Source organism: Pagrus major, chromosome 11 (assembly GCF_040436345.1).
Source record: "Pagrus major chromosome 11, Pma_NU_1.0".
Lineage (NCBI taxonomy): Eukaryota > Metazoa > Chordata > Actinopteri > Spariformes > Sparidae > Pagrus > Pagrus major.
Window position 1 is genome coordinate 4,824,285 of NC_133225.1, and position 18,196 is coordinate 4,842,480.

The 18,196-nt window shown below is 43.7% G+C and overlaps 1 protein-coding gene across 2 annotated transcripts in view; it reads right to left on the bottom strand.

Moving 5' to 3' along the window:
* The window catches only part of pbx1b (pre-B-cell leukemia homeobox 1b), a 60,917-nt gene that overhangs the window by 11,773 nt on the left and 30,948 nt on the right, over positions 1 to 18,196 (bottom strand). For both annotated transcript variants that reach the window (XM_073476663.1, XM_073476662.1), the window contains exons 3-4: positions 2,749 to 2,993; positions 26 to 216 (exon numbers count right to left, since the gene is read on the bottom strand). In XM_073476663.1, the coding sequence (XP_073332764.1) occupies positions 26 to 216; positions 2,749 to 2,993 (436 nt within the window). The remainder of the gene's footprint in view (positions 1 to 25; positions 217 to 2,748; positions 2,994 to 18,196) is intronic.

Below are 18,196 nucleotides of genomic sequence, written 5' to 3' on the forward strand. Positions count from 1 at the left end.
ACGAGCTGCATACAAGGACACACACCTGGCATCGAGGAAGCGGGAGCGCAGGATCATAACGGCCTCGCAGGTGCTCTGTTTGAGCTGCATCTGGATGGAGCTGAACTTGCGGTGGATGATGTTCACCATGCGCTCGATCTCTTTGGGCGAAATTGGCCGCGTGCGCGACTGCTCCCGCAACAGGTTCATCACGTGGGTGGTGAACTCGTTGCATGCCTGGAAGGAGAAAGACACACACATAGAAGGAGTGGAAAAAAAAAAAACACAACTGTGAATAAGGCACTTTCAATGTGGCTTCATCAACTCACATCTGCACACACACACATTCACATACAGGGGTTTTTAAATTCTCAGATGAAAGGATCTAAAAATCCGGCTCTTTGCTTAATGTGGTTCTGGGCCAAGCTTTCTCTCACGCAGCCAACGGGGGAATATAAGCGCTGATATATTTCATATTTAACAGAAGTGGTGATGGCAGTGTGTTGAGAGGAGCCAATGACAGCTGTTCCCTTCCCAGACACACACTTTCACAGCGTAGCCACCCTGAGAGACGAACATGCCACGACGTTTCATTCATCCCCCCGTGTGACACCAGGCGTGAATCTGCCACGATATTACACTCCCGACTCCGTGTCTCTTACTGTCTCCTCTTCTTTATTTCCTTCTCCTCCTGTCGATCTCTCTCTGGATTTAGCCGTGTCAGGCTTTGTCTGTGTCTGTCTATCTGTGTGTTCATCTGTCTTACTCGCATTCATCTGAAAGGGGATGCTATTGTCATGAATGCATCGGTTATCAAGGCAATGAGAGGAAATCATACCCCTCCCCACCTCTTCCAACAGACTTTCATGACTATACTTGGAAATATACACAGAGACGCACAGCATACTGCTATACGCTGGACTATTCTGGGGTGGAAACACGCATCTAAAGTGAATTCTTACTGACAGTGATGTATATTGAGGAAACATTCAAGTCCACAGGGGTTGAGATCCTATTTAAGGCCGATGCTGCCTCAGTGAAGTCGAGTGTAGGTATATATAGAGAAAGCTTTAAAAAGGAGAGAGAATGAAAAGTAGGAAGATGCATCGCAATGATATGAATAATCTGTGTTTTCTGTGGTAAATGAACTTTTATTAGCATCTTCTGGTTGTGCATCAGAGGCTGTATAGAGCCGGGAAGGCCAACGTGACATCCTCAAATGTCCTGTGTTCGTAAAATATTGAATTTACGATCAAGTAACACAAAGAACAGCAGCAAATCCTCTCAAATTAGTAGCTTCAATGAGAGGACTTCTTGTATTATCACTCAAAAAATGATTTAAATGATAAAAATAGCTGCTGATTATTTTATCTTGTGACTAATCAAATAATTGACTCAGTGTTTCGGGTCTAAATGAAAACCTTTCATCGCAAAGAGGACGAGCCACAGTGGTGCCCCGATGGTTAACCACAACTATCAGACAAATGTTGTTGTCAGCGAGGGCGTCACTTTGTGTTGAGAAGTGGTGGCTATAAAACTTTTTAAAAAAAATAGTATTCAACATATCCATTTTTAAGCAATGTAACTGGAGGATCGTATATTAAATTTACAAACTTTTTTTTTAGCAAGCAGCACTGTTACCATAAAATCCAGCAAATAAAATGATTGTGTTAGCAAACCTGAGGCTATTCTAGCTAGCTTGCTAACCAATCCACCTTATGCATTAGATACTGAGTATATACTGATCACATCTATTATCTAACAAACAGTTTTCCTGCACATGTTGTGGGCTGTTATTTAGATTTTCCTTTTTTTCTGAACATTTTTAACAAATTCTGCTTGAACAGATGAAGACAAAGCTGTCTGTTTCCAAAAAAGTGCTCGGGACATGTATCCTGCATACACCTCTGGCTTCTCGCAACTTTTTTGAAGATTTGATGCTTTTTTCGTTTCATCTGATTGTAAATTGAATATCGTCAATCTTCTGGACTGTTAACTGGACAAAAACAAGCAACTTGAGGATGTTGAGGAAATTGTGATGAGCATTTTTTTTGGTTATTTTCTGACATCCCTAAACCTTTAATAACGTTATATAATGTGTATCTCATAGCCTGCATTTAAAACTGAGCTGTGGAGTTTGAAACACACGGGCATTTACTCAGGAGGAGGGTCAAACAAATAGATGCAGATCAAGATGCATTGTGGGAAATGTAGGCTCCTGCGTGTTATTATGATGTTATATGTTAAAAAATTTCAATTTAGCAAAACAGCATGGCAGTAATAAAAACACTTCCCACCCTTCTTCAGTTGTTCAGGAGAAAGCTGCAGCGCTGTTTTGCTGTGAAGCTCCAGAAATGTTTTGTGGACTACGAAACTTCACCTGACTCTCCATCGGCAGACTTTTGGGTGAACCTGTCCTTTGTTGTGCATTATTGTTTGAGTTTGTTGTTGTTACTATATATTGTGCAGAGGGCTGTAATTACATAAAAAACTCTGGAAAGTTGAGATAAACCTCAGTAAACAGTGTTACAGCCTCCTCGAGTACTTTGAAGCTGGTTTTAACAAGGTAACGGTCATATCACCTGTTTCTCTTCCCTCTTTGGAAAGCCACTATATCAAACAGATTACGATCACTATTAGTGTTGTTATGAAAGTCTGATTCAGTCATATACTGTTATTGGGAGATGTGATAATGCTGTAACAGTCAAAATCAATAAAAATGAGACGTCTGATGTTGACATGTGCAGTCAGGTCATCCGCTCTTCTCACCTGTTCGTACTTCTCCAGCTCCGTGTGGTAGATCTGTCTGATCTGGGTCAGCTTGGCCCTGTAGTCAGAGTGCTCCGCCGAGTTGTCCGCCCCCGCTCCTCCCGAGGCCGCCGCCGCAGCTGCAGCAGCTGCCGAGCCTCCGCCTTTCTCCGGACCGGATACGCCCTCCGCCAGCAGCATGTTGTCCAGCCGCATGAGCTGGGGATCCGGGGGCTCCTCCTCCTGGGCGCCGCGGATACTCAGCACTGCAATGACAGGAGGAGGTCAGAGGTCAGTTGGAAAAGGTCACACCTAGAGTGGCGCGATGCACCGTAACAAGCTGTCAGCTGAATGCACGGCCGAGCTGCTGCAACCCACACATGCAGCAGCAGCTCGATGTGAGTGATGCAGTGAGCTGGAGCAAAACGAGACACGAGTAGAGACTGTTGGTGTGTGTGATGATGACTAAATACTACTTAAAAAGGACTTATTCTCAGTTTACATACATTTCTCCAGAAAGAAATGAATGTTAACAACGAAGGAGCTGTGTCAGTGTCAGTGTTGTGTTGTTGTATCACTGGACTCTCCAGCTGACAGACAGGACCGAGAGGCTGACTGGAGGAAGTTGTTAGTGATTCAAAACGCATGTTCTATGTTTTCTGACTGAAACAATAAATAAATGATGACATTAATCACTAGATTTAATGTGTTACCTTCATTTTGAAACTATAAGACACAGTATTCGGCAATTTATGGCATTGTCATTATCATAACTGCTTTTATTGTTTTCTATTTATGGTAGTATTTTAACTGCCAGAGTTGTTGTTTGGCTGTAGTATATGTGTCCACACAACTTACAGCGTACTTGACACATTGTATTTCATTAAAAACACGTAGATTTTATCGGACAGACACTAAATGAGCAGAGAAAGAGGGAATGCTTGTGAGCTTGACTCCTAAAACGGCACAGTATATAGTGTTATCAATATTAATTGATCTGAAACGCGACATGAAACACAATGTTCAGTGCTGCTCTGCACACTAAATGGTATCCTTAAGCCTCTTCACCAACACTGATGTGGACCAGTACCTCTCTCTTCCACTAGAGGTCTCCCTTGCCATTCTTTACGAGATTTAAAGTCCCACCTTCCATTTTCTGGGGTGAAAACACTCCCAGGCTCTGACTCTTCCTCCTCCATCTGAGAACCATCCATTTCAATATAAAACACCTTCTCCCGTGCCGGAGCGTGCTGCCGCTGCTGCTCGGATCCAAATTGATCCCAGAGTGGACATCGAAAGTGCATCGACAGCAGCTGGCATTGTTGTCGCAGGGGGGGCCTCGGCCGCGGCGCTAACACCAGCTCTGCCTCTGTGACTTTATGCCCCGCGTGTGTCGATAGCCATTTAAAACGTTACCATTTGTCATTTGTCTCGTTGTCATTGAATGAGAAGGGACAGGCAGGGAGCACTTCATTAATTCAGAGACAATGGGAGTGCTTGGTGCATTAACCCCAGACTGCTGTCCGGGTTGGTAGGCCTGGGCAGGGGGTCACTGGGATGAGAATGAGGCCTGCTGTACTTGCAGAGGAAGAAGAGGGGGCTCCTCTCGGGCCGACCCCCCTCCGCTTTAAGTGGACTGGAAATGCAAATATGGCAACTGTTGGCGAGTGGAAGAGGTCAGGGGTTCAGGCCACAGGCTCAGCGGGAGGTAGATTGACTGTGGGAGGAGTGTTGGAGGAGGAGGAGGAGGAGGAGGGGAGGTCTCCTGGGATGGCAGGACTGTACAAACATCCTGTCTCATTACCCAGACTCCTTCATCACTCCTGTAATGTATGGACGGGGGAAACTCTCGGATGGCTTCACACCCCGCCGTACCTCAGCACCGCCCGCGACTCTGCAGCCGCGTTCTGACCCGATCAAAACCCGCTCCATCAGAAACTCTAAACACGCCTGTCCGCTTTAGTTAACGTACATCAGCCGAGGCTCCCGAACCGCTCACCAGTATGGAGAGGCAGTTTTTCTTCTTCTATAGTTACCACCTCATAAATACCAGACTAAAGTGGGTGTTAAAACGAGAGCACACCACAATATCCCACAGAGGAAAAAAAGAGCTGCACTTTCTGGAAGTCATTCTGGGTAGAAGAAACTCTAAGAAGAAGAAAACTGAGATTTTTCTGACAAAAGTGCACGAGAGGAAGGTGCATTCAACGTGTCAAAGGTTGAGAAGATTCACAGAACGTCCTTTTTTCAAATTCTGATTCCTAAATCCAGCCGATTGTTTCGGACGGCTCACCTGACCCTGTAACTGGAACACACAAATACATTTCACAAGTAAAAGCACAATCCAAAGAGCTCCAGCACGCAAAAAATGAGCAGGAGGAAGCTTCTTCTCAGACGTTTTTCTACTGAAAAACCGAGACCAGATTTCTCCCCGAACTCATAAACCGTCTGGACTGTCAAACGAAAATGGAACATAAAAATTCCCTGTGTCCGCAGAAACGCTCGCATTCGCGTCTGCCAAGTTCCAGCTTAACATTCACGATGTGTTTATTTTACTTGGCTTGAAGCACCTCCGACATCAGTCTTGTAAGAGCGGCTGTTGCAGAGAAGGTCATTTCTAAGGAGATCTCTTGGAAGGCAAAGAGAAAGACAAAAAAAACAAAAAACACACCAGTAGGCTGACTGTGTTTGGAATAAGAAAGGTCATGGACAAATGGAAAGCTAACGACTACATCCACCGGAGCTACGTAAAAGCTGAGCATCACGCTAAAAAAAATAAATAGGTAAACGTGTCTTAAACTGAAATCAACACAAACTCCCGACGCGATCCCCAGGCCTCGCTGCTGACACGTGTACACCGCCGCTAATCAGCCTCACATCACCATCCTCAGCCCAGATCCCAGCTCCATTCTTTGCTGCTGATCCAGCTGTCTTGGAGAGCATCTGTCAGGAGGGACCCAGGAAGGAACAATGCATTACGCCATGTTGGCTGTGTACTGTCATCCCTCATTGACAGCACATTGTCACACTTACACAGTGTCCTCTGAGCTGGGAACAAGCTAAGTAGCTGCTGACTATAATATCAGCTCTTCCTGCCGCCTCTTATCACACAATCTGATGGGGGGAAGCTGCTCCGAGTGGGGTTAATGTGGGATTCTGCAGGAAAGGGATGCGACGGTGTTCATTTTTTTAATCTACCCGTCTAATCAGTGTGATCTCTTTAACGATGACAGACATAACGGTAACAATCTCTTGTTTTTTTCGCCCGCATGCGGAGAGAGAAACCGCAAGAACCTGCCGTGTTCGGAAGTGATGGAAGCAAATGATGATTTATTTATTCCAGCCTGAACCTAAAGCACATAATTAAAACCATGGAGGGATTATCTCAAACAAATAAAATTAATAAAGAAAAGAAAGGGATAATGTGCCTCCATAAAATTGGCTTTGCTGTGGGTCATAATTACACGACTCAGTGAGGGCCACTTTATTGGCTAATGGCAGCCTAATTGATTCATCCTAATGTTTTCCGAGTCTCGGGTACTGCCGGGCGCTCCCTGTCCAATAGTGCTGGTGAACTTACTTAGCCACCCGCAGACAAACACTGAAGGTTCTCTCAGGGATAAACAATTATCTTAGCGCGTATGTGTGTGACTCGGACCCCCTCACCATCCCTCCCTCGCTCCCCTCCTCCCCCCCAGAGTCAACACACATTTTCTGTACGTCTCTAATGGATGCCATTTCCCTCTTGGAGGCGTTTCAAAGATGGCTTGTTGTCAGACGAGTGCCTTAGTCCTCCCTGCTGTTGTTGACAAGCAATTCTCGCCAAGGAGGCATGCACCGGGCTTTATTGCTTCGCTTTATTTCGTGTGTTAATATGAATAAAAACGAGGGGGATTCATACGTCGGCTGTGCTCTGTAATGAATATACTAATAACATACAGAATGCTGCATTGTGGGGTGATGTTGGAAGGAAAGCTGCACATGTGTTTGGATCTGATCGCTGGGGTTTTTTACTGCCCCGTGTAGACAAAATGTCACCGACCGAGAAGACAAGAAAAGTAAACTGGAATGGACGAACTTGACATTTATTTAACCCCCCGCAGCATGTGGCCTTTTTTTTTTTTTTTACAAATCAAATCGATATTTAATAAAAGCGCAACGGTCGTTGGCTCTTTGAGAGGTGAGATGTTTAACCGTCTCGCTTGTTTATCTGGAAATATTCATTTCATTTTCACACAGCCGAGGGGAGAAAAAAAAAAAAAAGCTCTCGCTCTTTGAGGATAAGCTCAGAATATCATGCTCGGAGATGATTTACGTCCCTATTTGGGGGGAAGCAGCAGCTTGCCTAAACCCACTTCTTCTCCCCCCTCGTTGCTTGTTTTCAGCGAGCACATGTGTAACATTCTCTGTCGCCCATATATTAGTCATTCGAGAAGATTGGCTCACGGCCTCATATGAAGATGGGTGTGGGTATTAAAATATTAATTGGACTGCTCGAGACAGAGATACATCACATGAGAGCAGCTCTGAGTTTGGGGTGAGTCTCGATTGAACACCAGAGAATAAACTCCGTCTCCTCTCTGAAGGGGAATGAACCGTGGCAAAACAAAAAGTGGGCTGGCAGCCTCGGGGGCTAGCATCATAACTAGCTTCTTTCGGAGAAGTGTTATCGCCGGGGAAGGACACGGGTCCATTTATAGATTGTCACATCATCTCGCCGTACACGACAGGAGTTCATAAATGGCAGAAATATTAAAATTGACAGCAAATACAAACAAGATGCAGGTCTAAAAATACACTTTTGAGTCAGTAGCAATATTTGGGATCCTATCAAAAGCTTGTCAGGGGATTAAGATTTCTTCCAGGACACTGCTTGCATCTTCAAAAAATGATTCAGTTTTTTCATGGCATAACAATATCAGACTCAAAGAGTTACAACACACCATGCTCTGCAGTCCAGATATCTTATCCCATCAGATTAACAGAGGCAAATGGCAGGCTGTCAAAAACCATTACCATACGTAATCCCCTTCTAGATTTCGAAGGCATGTCGACGGGGACTGTTGGCATGGCAGCCCTGTCATGGCGATCGGGTGGTTGTGGGAAAGCCTGATGTTTAATTAATGATGTTGGGCTGTTCTGTCACAGTTAGCGAGACGGACGGTCAAACATAAAGGCCTTTGACAGAGATTGGGTGCCTTAGTTCAAACCGGCGGACACCTTCGGAGGCCCCTCCGCTCGGCACCCACATGCTGAAATGCGATCCGCAGTGTTACATCACTGGCAGCAGCACATGGAGATCGGCCAAGAGTGACACGCAATGCCGGTCAGGTGACAGCGTGTCCAGGCAGATCAACAACTGCCTGGGCTGACATTTGTAAGAGCACTTTGATTAGAAAGGTGAAGGGTGCAAGACTTTAAAGTCACAACCTGGGACTATCAATTTAACCCAAATGGAGCTTATTCAAACTTTTGCTGTCACGTACAAACATCCTGCAATGCTTCTTGTAATTGTGGAAAAGCAGCAGCAGCTAAAGAGGTTTTAGAAAAGGGAAGGAGATGTATGTGGTTAGCATTAGCAGGAACCACCATCAAGGCTAAAAACAAAGGTCACGTTTTCTGAAATTTGAACTAATATGTTCAAACATGACACAAAAACTGAATATTCAATATGTTTGACTTCAAACTTTACATTGTGTAGGCTAGGCTAAACAACGTGGATCCGACAACACAGATGGAAAACGGAAATGCAGTTTGCTAACAGTATCGCTAGCTTGTCACTCAGCGAGGCAGCTTCAACCACAGCTAAAAGAAACCGCGTCAATGCTACAACATTTTTTAGGAAGTTGGAGTTTGTTCTTTTACCTGATGAGACTTAATAAATAAAGACATAAAGGAAAAAGGTAACACATACACAGTTAGCAAAGGCTAGTGTCTGGAAAGTGCAGCGTCAAAAGACTAGCATTATTTTGGATTATTTAGGCATTAGCCATGTTAGCTAACAATGTTTTATATTCATCATAAAGAGCTTTCAAAAAATTGAAAGAGCATCTGGAACATTGTTTTTGTAATTATCATCAAACAGCAGTTTTGGTAATAACATCATTACTCGAGTCATTCTGTAAGTCAACATTTTTGGTCTTTTTTACATCAAGACTTCAAAACTAACCTTGTTTTTGAAGCAGGCAAAAATAAAAAAAATAAAAAGTGCATGATTACCTTCATAAAATCACCAAATTTCAAATCTAAAATCAGTAAATATCAATATATAATATACATTTTGAAGTCGTCAAATAAAATCAGCATACGATTAACAGACAATGATATTATAGTATATAATACAGTTGTGATGTAATCTTGAATAATCACTCCAATCCTTAAAAACTTGACTTGAAAGCCAAAAAAATGCTTTTGCATAATTAACCCTTTTCTTGTCGGGCTGTGGTCGGCCTGTCTGCTTGAATTTACACTGACAGGCCTGGCCCTATTTGTTTGCATTGGTGCTTCAGTGGGCACACTTCATTGTGGCTTCAGCAGTTAATAAATCACAGTAGAAGCCCCCTCTCTCTAGACGCCGGCGTGTGCTACGGTGGTCCTGTCACAAGGCAGGCACCAGCGCCGAAGCGACAGCTACATGCTAATTCAACATCGGCATAATTCATTATACAGTCGCAAGTGTACTGGAATGGAAAAAGAACCAACATACACCAGGAGGAAGACGACAGGCATCAAACTGTTAAATCCTGCTCCCCTTAAGTCCCCTCTGTTTGCCTTTGTAAAGACTCAAGTCTTTAAACTCCTGCCAGCAACATAAAATTCTACCTCACTCATTAGATATGCACTGAGGCAGCTTCGGGATGTGTAAAGAATAAAATAATTTCACTGCATTTATTTTTAAAAAGCACAGACACAAAGTCATGTAATTCATTTAAAGGTTAACAGACAATATCAAAGAGGTTAATGGACAATGAAGACAATTAAGAAGCGAGCGAGCTCCTCAACGGTGTTGTTAAAGAGAAATCTCGCCTCTGTATGAAATATGGTAATCTACACAGCCACTTCCTGTAAGTCGCACAAAAAGCCGACGTAAAATGACACATCAAAAGGTAAGAAATGGAGCTATAAGCACTAAAGGGGCAAATTAACCAAAAAAGATAAAGAGTCAATTAAAGCGATAAGGCCTTGTGCTCTTCAGAGGGTGAAAAGCATAAAAGGGGGGAGTGGAGCTGACAGGCTTCACATTAAAGTGCTGTGCTGCCTTCTCATCCTCGATGTGGCCCCTCCGCTTTGTAACCACCAGTTCACAAGAGAAAAGGAGCAGCGGCGTCTTTGTTGAGAAATACTGATCACACACACTCCTGTCGTCTGCACATACCACTAATGAGGGTAATTAAAGTGAGGTCCACCAAGGCCTCCGGGCCACGAGCAACCACGTAAGGGCTTTTGGTACAACGGACGGATACTTCCTGTTGTAATCTACATGAAAAATGCTTTTTATTTGTTATCATTCATTCACACTTATTTTTTTCTTTAGATGAACGATATGCTTGATCTAATCTCACACCAGCAGCCTCCGGCTTTCATCTATTCATCTACGCTTTGTTCTGTAAATGTGTACGGAGTCAAAAAGAGTGCAAACTGTTTCTGAGAGGAGGAATGTTTCAGTGTTTTTGATCGCACTCGACGTAATCGAGCTTTCTGGCCAGCGAGACGTTAAAATCCACACGTTGCCTTCTCGTGACCCCTCGTCTCAGGTTGCCAGGTTTGACCAGATTTCAGATTTCAAGGATTTTCCAGCCTCTCACAAGACAAATGTAAAAAGGTACTTAAAGATGTGTCGCAGAAATGCTTCAATCGATTGTTTTTCATCATTTTTCTTTTCTTATCGTGTTAATCATCTTGTATCCCCTCATATTTATTCTGGGGAGTAGTGTATGAAGTAGTAACCCTAACCTCAACCCCCTTCAGGCTACTTAGTATCAACCACTAATATTTTTGGACTGATTAAGGACACAAAACAGTGCAACCCTCATAATATAAAACTATACCACTGCCCAAATTCTGCATGTATCTGCGCTGTTATGGTCGTGTCTGTTCGCCGGACCCATCTGTCAATGTCACATTGTCTTTAGGATTTTATTGGCCATCACAATCTGTTGCTGGATGATGATACAACAGCAGCAGTGGAGGTTTTGACTTGTCGTCACTTTCTCTGGCACTCTGCTCTGCTGTGTGACAGGCCCTCTGCTCCGGCTACGGACGAAGCTCAGTGGAATATAAAGTAGGTGGTCTGTTGTTTTTCTGCATGGCAAGTGTCAATGTTACTGTGGTCTGTTTTACAATATTATATATATATATTCTAGCACTAGCACAGCACAACTAGGGGTTATGGGAAGGCTCAACTATACAACCGACCCTCTATTCATGCAATTGTAAATAATTTATTGCAGTTTATTGTCTACATAAAGCAGAAATTAGCTCAAAATACACAGATTAAAAGGCATAATTCTCCCGAGACTATGTAAAATCAGACGAGAGGTGGTGGTAGGTATACAGCCGGTTCATCCCTCAGTGAAGTCGGGTCGGGTTCATTCCACTGTGCGACTTTCTCAGGCCACATAAAGGATGGGAAGCAGTTAAAGAGCATCCAGACAAGTGTCCTGCGTGTCCCGCATGAGATAGCCAGCGTCCAGCAAGCGTGCACCAGACTGGGGCCATCCATGGCCTCGGGGCACTGTGTTGACTGGGCCTGCCATGTCATTAACAGTCGCCTTGATCTGCTCTACCTTATTAAAGCCATTCCTTCAGGAGAGCAGACGAGCATGTCAGTGTGAAACCAGGCCAAGGAGGGAAGGTGACCACACTGCCACCCTCAGCTTGTGCAGGGGGCAGGAGGGCGGAGAGGGCGGGGGTGGTGGTTAGTGGTGGGGATACGAGGCGCAGTGCAGCGTCTTTGTTGTCAGCCTCATCCCGGACCCCCTGATGTCCCTGTGATTCCCTTGTCAGTCTGTGTTAATGGAACTCACAGTGGTTATGCTCCTTCACATTCTTATCTCCTGTAGCAGGACAGTCGCGCGGCCCAGCGGTGTCTGTTTAGCCTCGGCTGACCAGGAGACAACTGCTGTGTTGAATATTGACAATGTCTACCCTGTCAGCGAGGATGACTCCTATTTAAGAGGGGCCAAAACTCAACACATCCCCGCACACCTTCAGTACAACTTGTCCCCTGTATTATTTGACCAGTATTAACTGATGCAGAGGATTATTCGAGGGTAACTTCCTCTGACTGGTGTGCTCATGAGTAAAAAAGCTCCAGCGTAAACCCACAGAAACACCCGACTGGGAAGCCCAGCGGCTTCCGGCTCTGTCCCATTCCATCTAAGTGACTACACACACTTGTGTGGCATTTTTCACTGAGCAGCTCTCCTACTGCCAACCAGTTTATGTAAAAGTGATTAACAGTAATTAATCCTTAATCACCATGATTAGCCAAGTCGCAGTAAATTAAGCCACATCTGGAGCAGCTGAGGGCTCGAGAGTGGCAGCAGGCATGCTGAGTGCGAATACCACTGTTTACTGAGGTCTACCTGAAACATCTGAAAGCAAACGGCAGCACAGCGCTCGGCTCAGCTCAGCTCTGCTCGTTTGTTTGGGCTCTGTGCTGGTAAGTGACTGTTCAGAAAGAGACCTCACTGAAGAGTCCTTTTAGAGTTGTGTAACGAATCTCCAACAACAGGAAAACACTCCTAAATGTTTGCGCGGCTATTTTTAATAGTTATTTATGCAACTACTCACACTGTGCAAAGTTAAGCTGAGCAATTAGACCAGCCGGCCAAACACAAAGAGCCCAGAGGTAACAAACGGAGAGAGGCTGAACACAGTGTTGTTAAAATCTGATTAAAATCCGACCGATGCTGAAGTTCTGATATCGTCAGTTAACAGTGTGAAACAAACGATATGTGAGCGATATTTTGATCCATCACAGATGTATCAGTGTTGGCATGTTGTTGGATATGAAGAGAACTTAATGCAAAAAATATATCTGGGGTCATTTAAATCAGAGCCTGACTGATACGTAATTTTTGGGTCAATATACTGATATATTTTCGCAATTTGATCGCTAAAATGTGATTATCTACGGAAGCCCTACAGGGCCATGCATTCATACATTTTATTTCCTGTTTTCCGGTGATAACGAGTTAATTTAATTTGAGATCTTGAGAAAACAAAACGATAGTGTAGTATATTAAATCATTGCAGGAAACATCATTCAGTGTAGCAACGTCAGAGGAGCAGGAGCATATCGATCACCGCGTCACATATCTTTTCAATCAAGGCCTGACACAGGCTGAAACAGCATTATGCCTTGCTATTACAGATAATATACACATTAGTGTGCGTAATCTAAAAAGACGGTTAGCAAGGCTTCAGCTATATCGGCGGCGCAATCTAAGTGAGCCTGATGTCGTCGTTAACTACATAGCTGACCAGCTACGAGGTCCCGGGCGTCTCCATAATCTCAGGCCTATCATATCACAGTCATTATCTCGAGATCTCGAATTAATTATATCGTTAAAACGGCAGTTGTTATTTCGAGATAATAACTCGAGATCTCGAGAAAACAAATGAAATTAACTCGTTATCACGGGAAAACGGAGGAAATAAAACGTATGAATGCATGGCCCTTTAGGGCTTCCGTAATTATCAAACAATTGTGACAAAGATAAATAATGCCAGCAGGATATTTTACAGTTTAATAGTAAACTTCACTTGATATTATCATAAATTATCCCAAGCATCTTTTTCTGCGTTATTTTTAATGGCTTTTTAAAAATCAGAGCATATCGGGCAACATATACACCAATATCCATATATCTATGAATCTGAATATCAGATAAGCGATATATCAGTCCTGCAAATGTCCTGCGTCCATGTTGTTCACATCGTATGTAGATACATGTTGCACACAAAAATCAAGTATCAGCTGGGCGCTAATCAATATTTTTTTTTTTTTAAAAGACATCAACAAACTTTTTTGATAAGGATCCTTTGGATGAGGTATTTTAAGAATTGTGACCCGAGTGGGACATTTTCCAGATGCTCTCTGTTAAACAAACTGTCTCTAAATGATCTCCAACATATCTTTAGCATCTCTGCACAGCAATTTCTTGTCACTTACTGGACTACAATCCCGATTTATTGTGTCTGTAAGAAGCTAATATCAAACAATATATCATCCTTGATGCTGATTTATCACTGGGCTTTATAACAGATGATCTGGTGAACAGTAAATGTTATATGAGTCTAAATATCTACAGGTAAGTGCACAGAGACCTTCTGTTGAGTGACTTCTTTATATGATGGTGTCTGTCCTGTTATTTTTTTCTGTTGCAGACGATCAAATGTCAGCAGGACCTTGTTTACCTGAACATTTTGAATGAATAATAACCCCTTCAGACCTGCTGAGTGTTGTGGATCACTGAATATGAAACTAATCTGAACAACAGCAGGAAAGAGAACAACGCCCCCCTCGTCTCATTAATACGATCGAGGTGTATAAACAACAACGAGCCTGATGAAGATAAATCCTACAGTGCGTTGCAATGAGCTCTTTACAAGCTGGAATAAGCAGAGTACACCTGAAGAGCACCTGTATGTGATCACCGTAAAGACCCAGGAGCGCCTCCACTCCACTGTCTTCACAATATAATAATATATAATAATAGTAATACAATATAAATATATATTTCCTTGCTGTTGGCTAAATGTGATCGTTTTGAATTGAGCATGTCAGATCGTCTTTAAAAAGAAAAACACAAGGGTTTTTTGTGAAAAGTGACAATTAAGCAGAAATCATCGTTGTAGTAATAAATATTAACAGCCAATTGTATTATGCTATGTTAATGTACGACTTTGTTTAAGTCTATATATTTGTTTAGGTCTAATAATAAATCACTGATGTATAACAATTGTACAAATGACTCTACCTTGATTATGACTGACAATATAATAAGATAATGGTGGGTGATGTAGCTTTAAAATGACATTGCAATAACTTTAGGCTATATTGTGCAAAATTATATTTATACTGTATCTTGAAATTGTCAAAAACACTTCAAATATTTTGATATTTTCTACTTAATACTTCAGTATTATAACAATATTGTCGGGATGACTGTTGGTACTTTCACAAAATATATACAGGATGAGATTTTTGATAAATAATCATCAGTAATACGGATATAATGACTAAGTCGAGTCTGGTAAGTTCAGAAAATGACATCACTTAAGTCACGTGACGATATAAGCTGAGCTGTAACGAGGTCTGTGAATAAACGTACATTTCACTGCGTACATTAATCCAGAACAGCCTCACAATAAAACCAGGAACTGACCTTTAACATCTACAGTCAACAGACACCAGAGCAGATTCACAACCACACACACACACACACACACACAGTCCCAGCGCCCTGTGTGTACCCGCGCTGCATTGTTGATTGGCTGTGTTGCCTGAAGATGTCTCGTGTGTAGCAGCGGCAGCGGCGGCGGCGGCGCCTCTCAGTAGCTTTTTTCCCTGCCAGATAAATGATGCAGGAGGACCGGTTGTGTGCTGGAGAACTGGTTCCATCACAGCGGGTGTGCTGTTTCTCTCAGCCCAATGTTTCTCTTGCGCCCCCCTGGAGAGTTTTCTCCCTGCGCCCCAGTCTCTCCCTGTTACACAGCTCCAGATTAATTACACACTTTAATGAGCTGAATTATTAATGGGGCTCTTACTTGGCAGTTTAAGGAAATGCATAGGAGAAGACAGCGTCGAGCATCGGAGAATCTGGGCTCTCATTAAAACATCACACAACGCCTCTGGGAGCGGTGTTATTTAGCCGGAGAAATAATAGGATTTGGGTTTTTTTTTTTTTTTTTACATATCAGGAACAGTGAAGCTGCTTGAGATAGAGAGAAGAGCCCTGCAGAGGCTCGTGCACATTATGTCATTATGATTGCAGGCCCGAGGAAAATGAAAGGCCATCTAATGCAGCCCGCTAGAAAAGGTTTCCTTTCTGATTGTTCAGCACAGATGGGAGCAATATTATCTGAAATGAGGTGGACTAAAACCGGCAGCGGGATGAATGAGAAGAAAGGCAATTTCTAGGTGAATATGTCTCATTCCCTTCTCACTCAAAAAAACAGGGGGACGGGCTTTTTATCTCGCACAACTGTAACACTTACGGTGTTCATCTAGAATCTGGAAAAGGGGGGAAATTACATGCATCATTATGAAAGTAGCAGGACAATGAGATTATTCACATAATATCACACATGCTGATAAGAGAAAATCCCACAGTGAAGAGACAGGAAATGAAACCAGGAAACAAGTTCCAGAGTTGTTCCTGTGAGTCTAAATTTATATTTCTGCCGGAGCCAGATTCAATCTCACCATCTCTCTGTATGATGAGTGTATACATGTATGAGTTCAATGTATTCAATAAGACCGTTACAACGTGGGGGAACATGTCCAACACTGTGAGGCATTGTTACAGCTCACATGTACGATCTGACGTTGCTGTAAAAAGAACAGAAAAAGGGCGATTTGTTCCCTGAATACACTTTAATGTGTCGGAGAACACGACTATCTCCTCTCTGTTTTCTGACAGAGCATCTTTATCAAGACGCTGCTCATATTTCCGCTGTGATGGTTGTGTTTATCAGACAGGTTGCGCTTGTGATGGCTGCTGCACTAACATGAGCTACATGTCTTGAGAGTAGCAAACGGCTTTCACGCTCGCTCGTGGAATCCACAGTGGGATCCCAGGGGATCTCTCTCTCTATTTGTGTACAAGCTGCTGCCAGGGCTGACTCTTCCCGGTGTTTGGGAGGAAACAATAACAGCCTCATTGCACAGTCAGATTATATTACAGCTCGGCACGGCGAGGACTCTGAATGGATTTTGGCTTTATTGCCGTATTTGGGACGACACTCCAGGAAAAAAAAACTGATGACACGGCGCCTGACAAATAAGATAAAAATCTGTCTGATGGTTTCGCCTCTGTGCCTCGGTGATACAGCACATTAACACAAGTGGCTGATTAGTAATCACCGTGAAGAGTAATCAAGATGACCTAGAATGGCCTGAGTGGCCGTGCAGGGAAGGCGTCTGCATGGGATAGTTGTCTTTGTGAAGCCCTGCAGCTCCAGACACAAAGCCCCCCGGGGACACAGCTACAGCAGCACAGCTAAACACCCCCCTGTAGCCAGGATGAAACCACACACAAGTTCCCTGCTCTAAGATTCAAAAAAACATGGCCGAGCGGCTCATTACGTGGGTCGTATTTGGGTCAGGGAGCAGATGCAAATGTAGGTCAGAAGGAACCCCTGTTGTCAATCAAAGAAAGGAGAGAGAAAAGGGTGGAGTAACGGAGGAGGATGGAGATCGTCTCCCGCAGTGAAAGATCGTGCCTGCTCGCTCTCCACAGCCCATCCCCGAGGACAGAGGCTATCAAATCATTACGCAGAGGAGGGGAGTGGTGCTAAGCTTCAATGAGGAAACTTAATTAGACTCATGCTTGTGAGGTTAATTTGAGCTAACTGACGCGAGCAAAAAAGCATTAACATTTTTCTGTAGCGTGACCGATTCCAACGTCGAGCTCTGTTTTGTTTTTTCCAGTCTCGTGTCACCGGACCGTTTATCACCACAGCACCAGTGTGAAGCTGCTTCCCATCCAGCCAGTTCTGCCATGTTGTGCAGTTGGAGGATGAGGCCGTCCTGACCTACATGGTGCAGATCCTCCAGAGAGTCCAGGATCTGACTCCTCCACCTGCCCTGATGGGGAGTCAGCTGCACAGGAGACGTCACCTTGAAGCAGGATGTGCTGTCACATTTACATGCCTGAATTCCTTTAAGCTAGTGACGTATAACAGGCATCAGATATTGGGAATTTTATATTATTGGCTATTTATTGGTTTCTGTGACATCATAGCAGATAAATAGAGCCGAAATATGATGCTGAATTGTTCTCATTGACTTAACAAACCCCACATCCACACACTCTGATAAAGTAGGTGGTAATATGCAATTTTTAGGTTGGTTTGTGCTCCACCAAGAATAAGAAGACGACGAAGATGAAGAACAAGCTCCACACACTGTTGTCCCGCTCGTGGCGTCAAATTGCTGCACCTTGGTAGCGCCACACAGCGTTGACTAGAGAGCCAAAAATCAGGATCCTAACCCTAACCCCAACTCACCTTACCCCAACCCCTAACCCTGAAGCTAACCCCTAATCCCTCTACCACTTTTGCCAAATTCCAGCTCCTCTCTAAAAATGTCTCAGCAGCAGTAGCGGTGGAGGAGGCGGCGGTGGCGGCGGCTCCTCCAACTCTGTAGCACTTCATTTCACCTCACACTGAGCTTAGATGCAGCGGTAACTGCCTAGAGGTTGACACTTGTCTGAATAATGTTATGCTAATGCTCTAG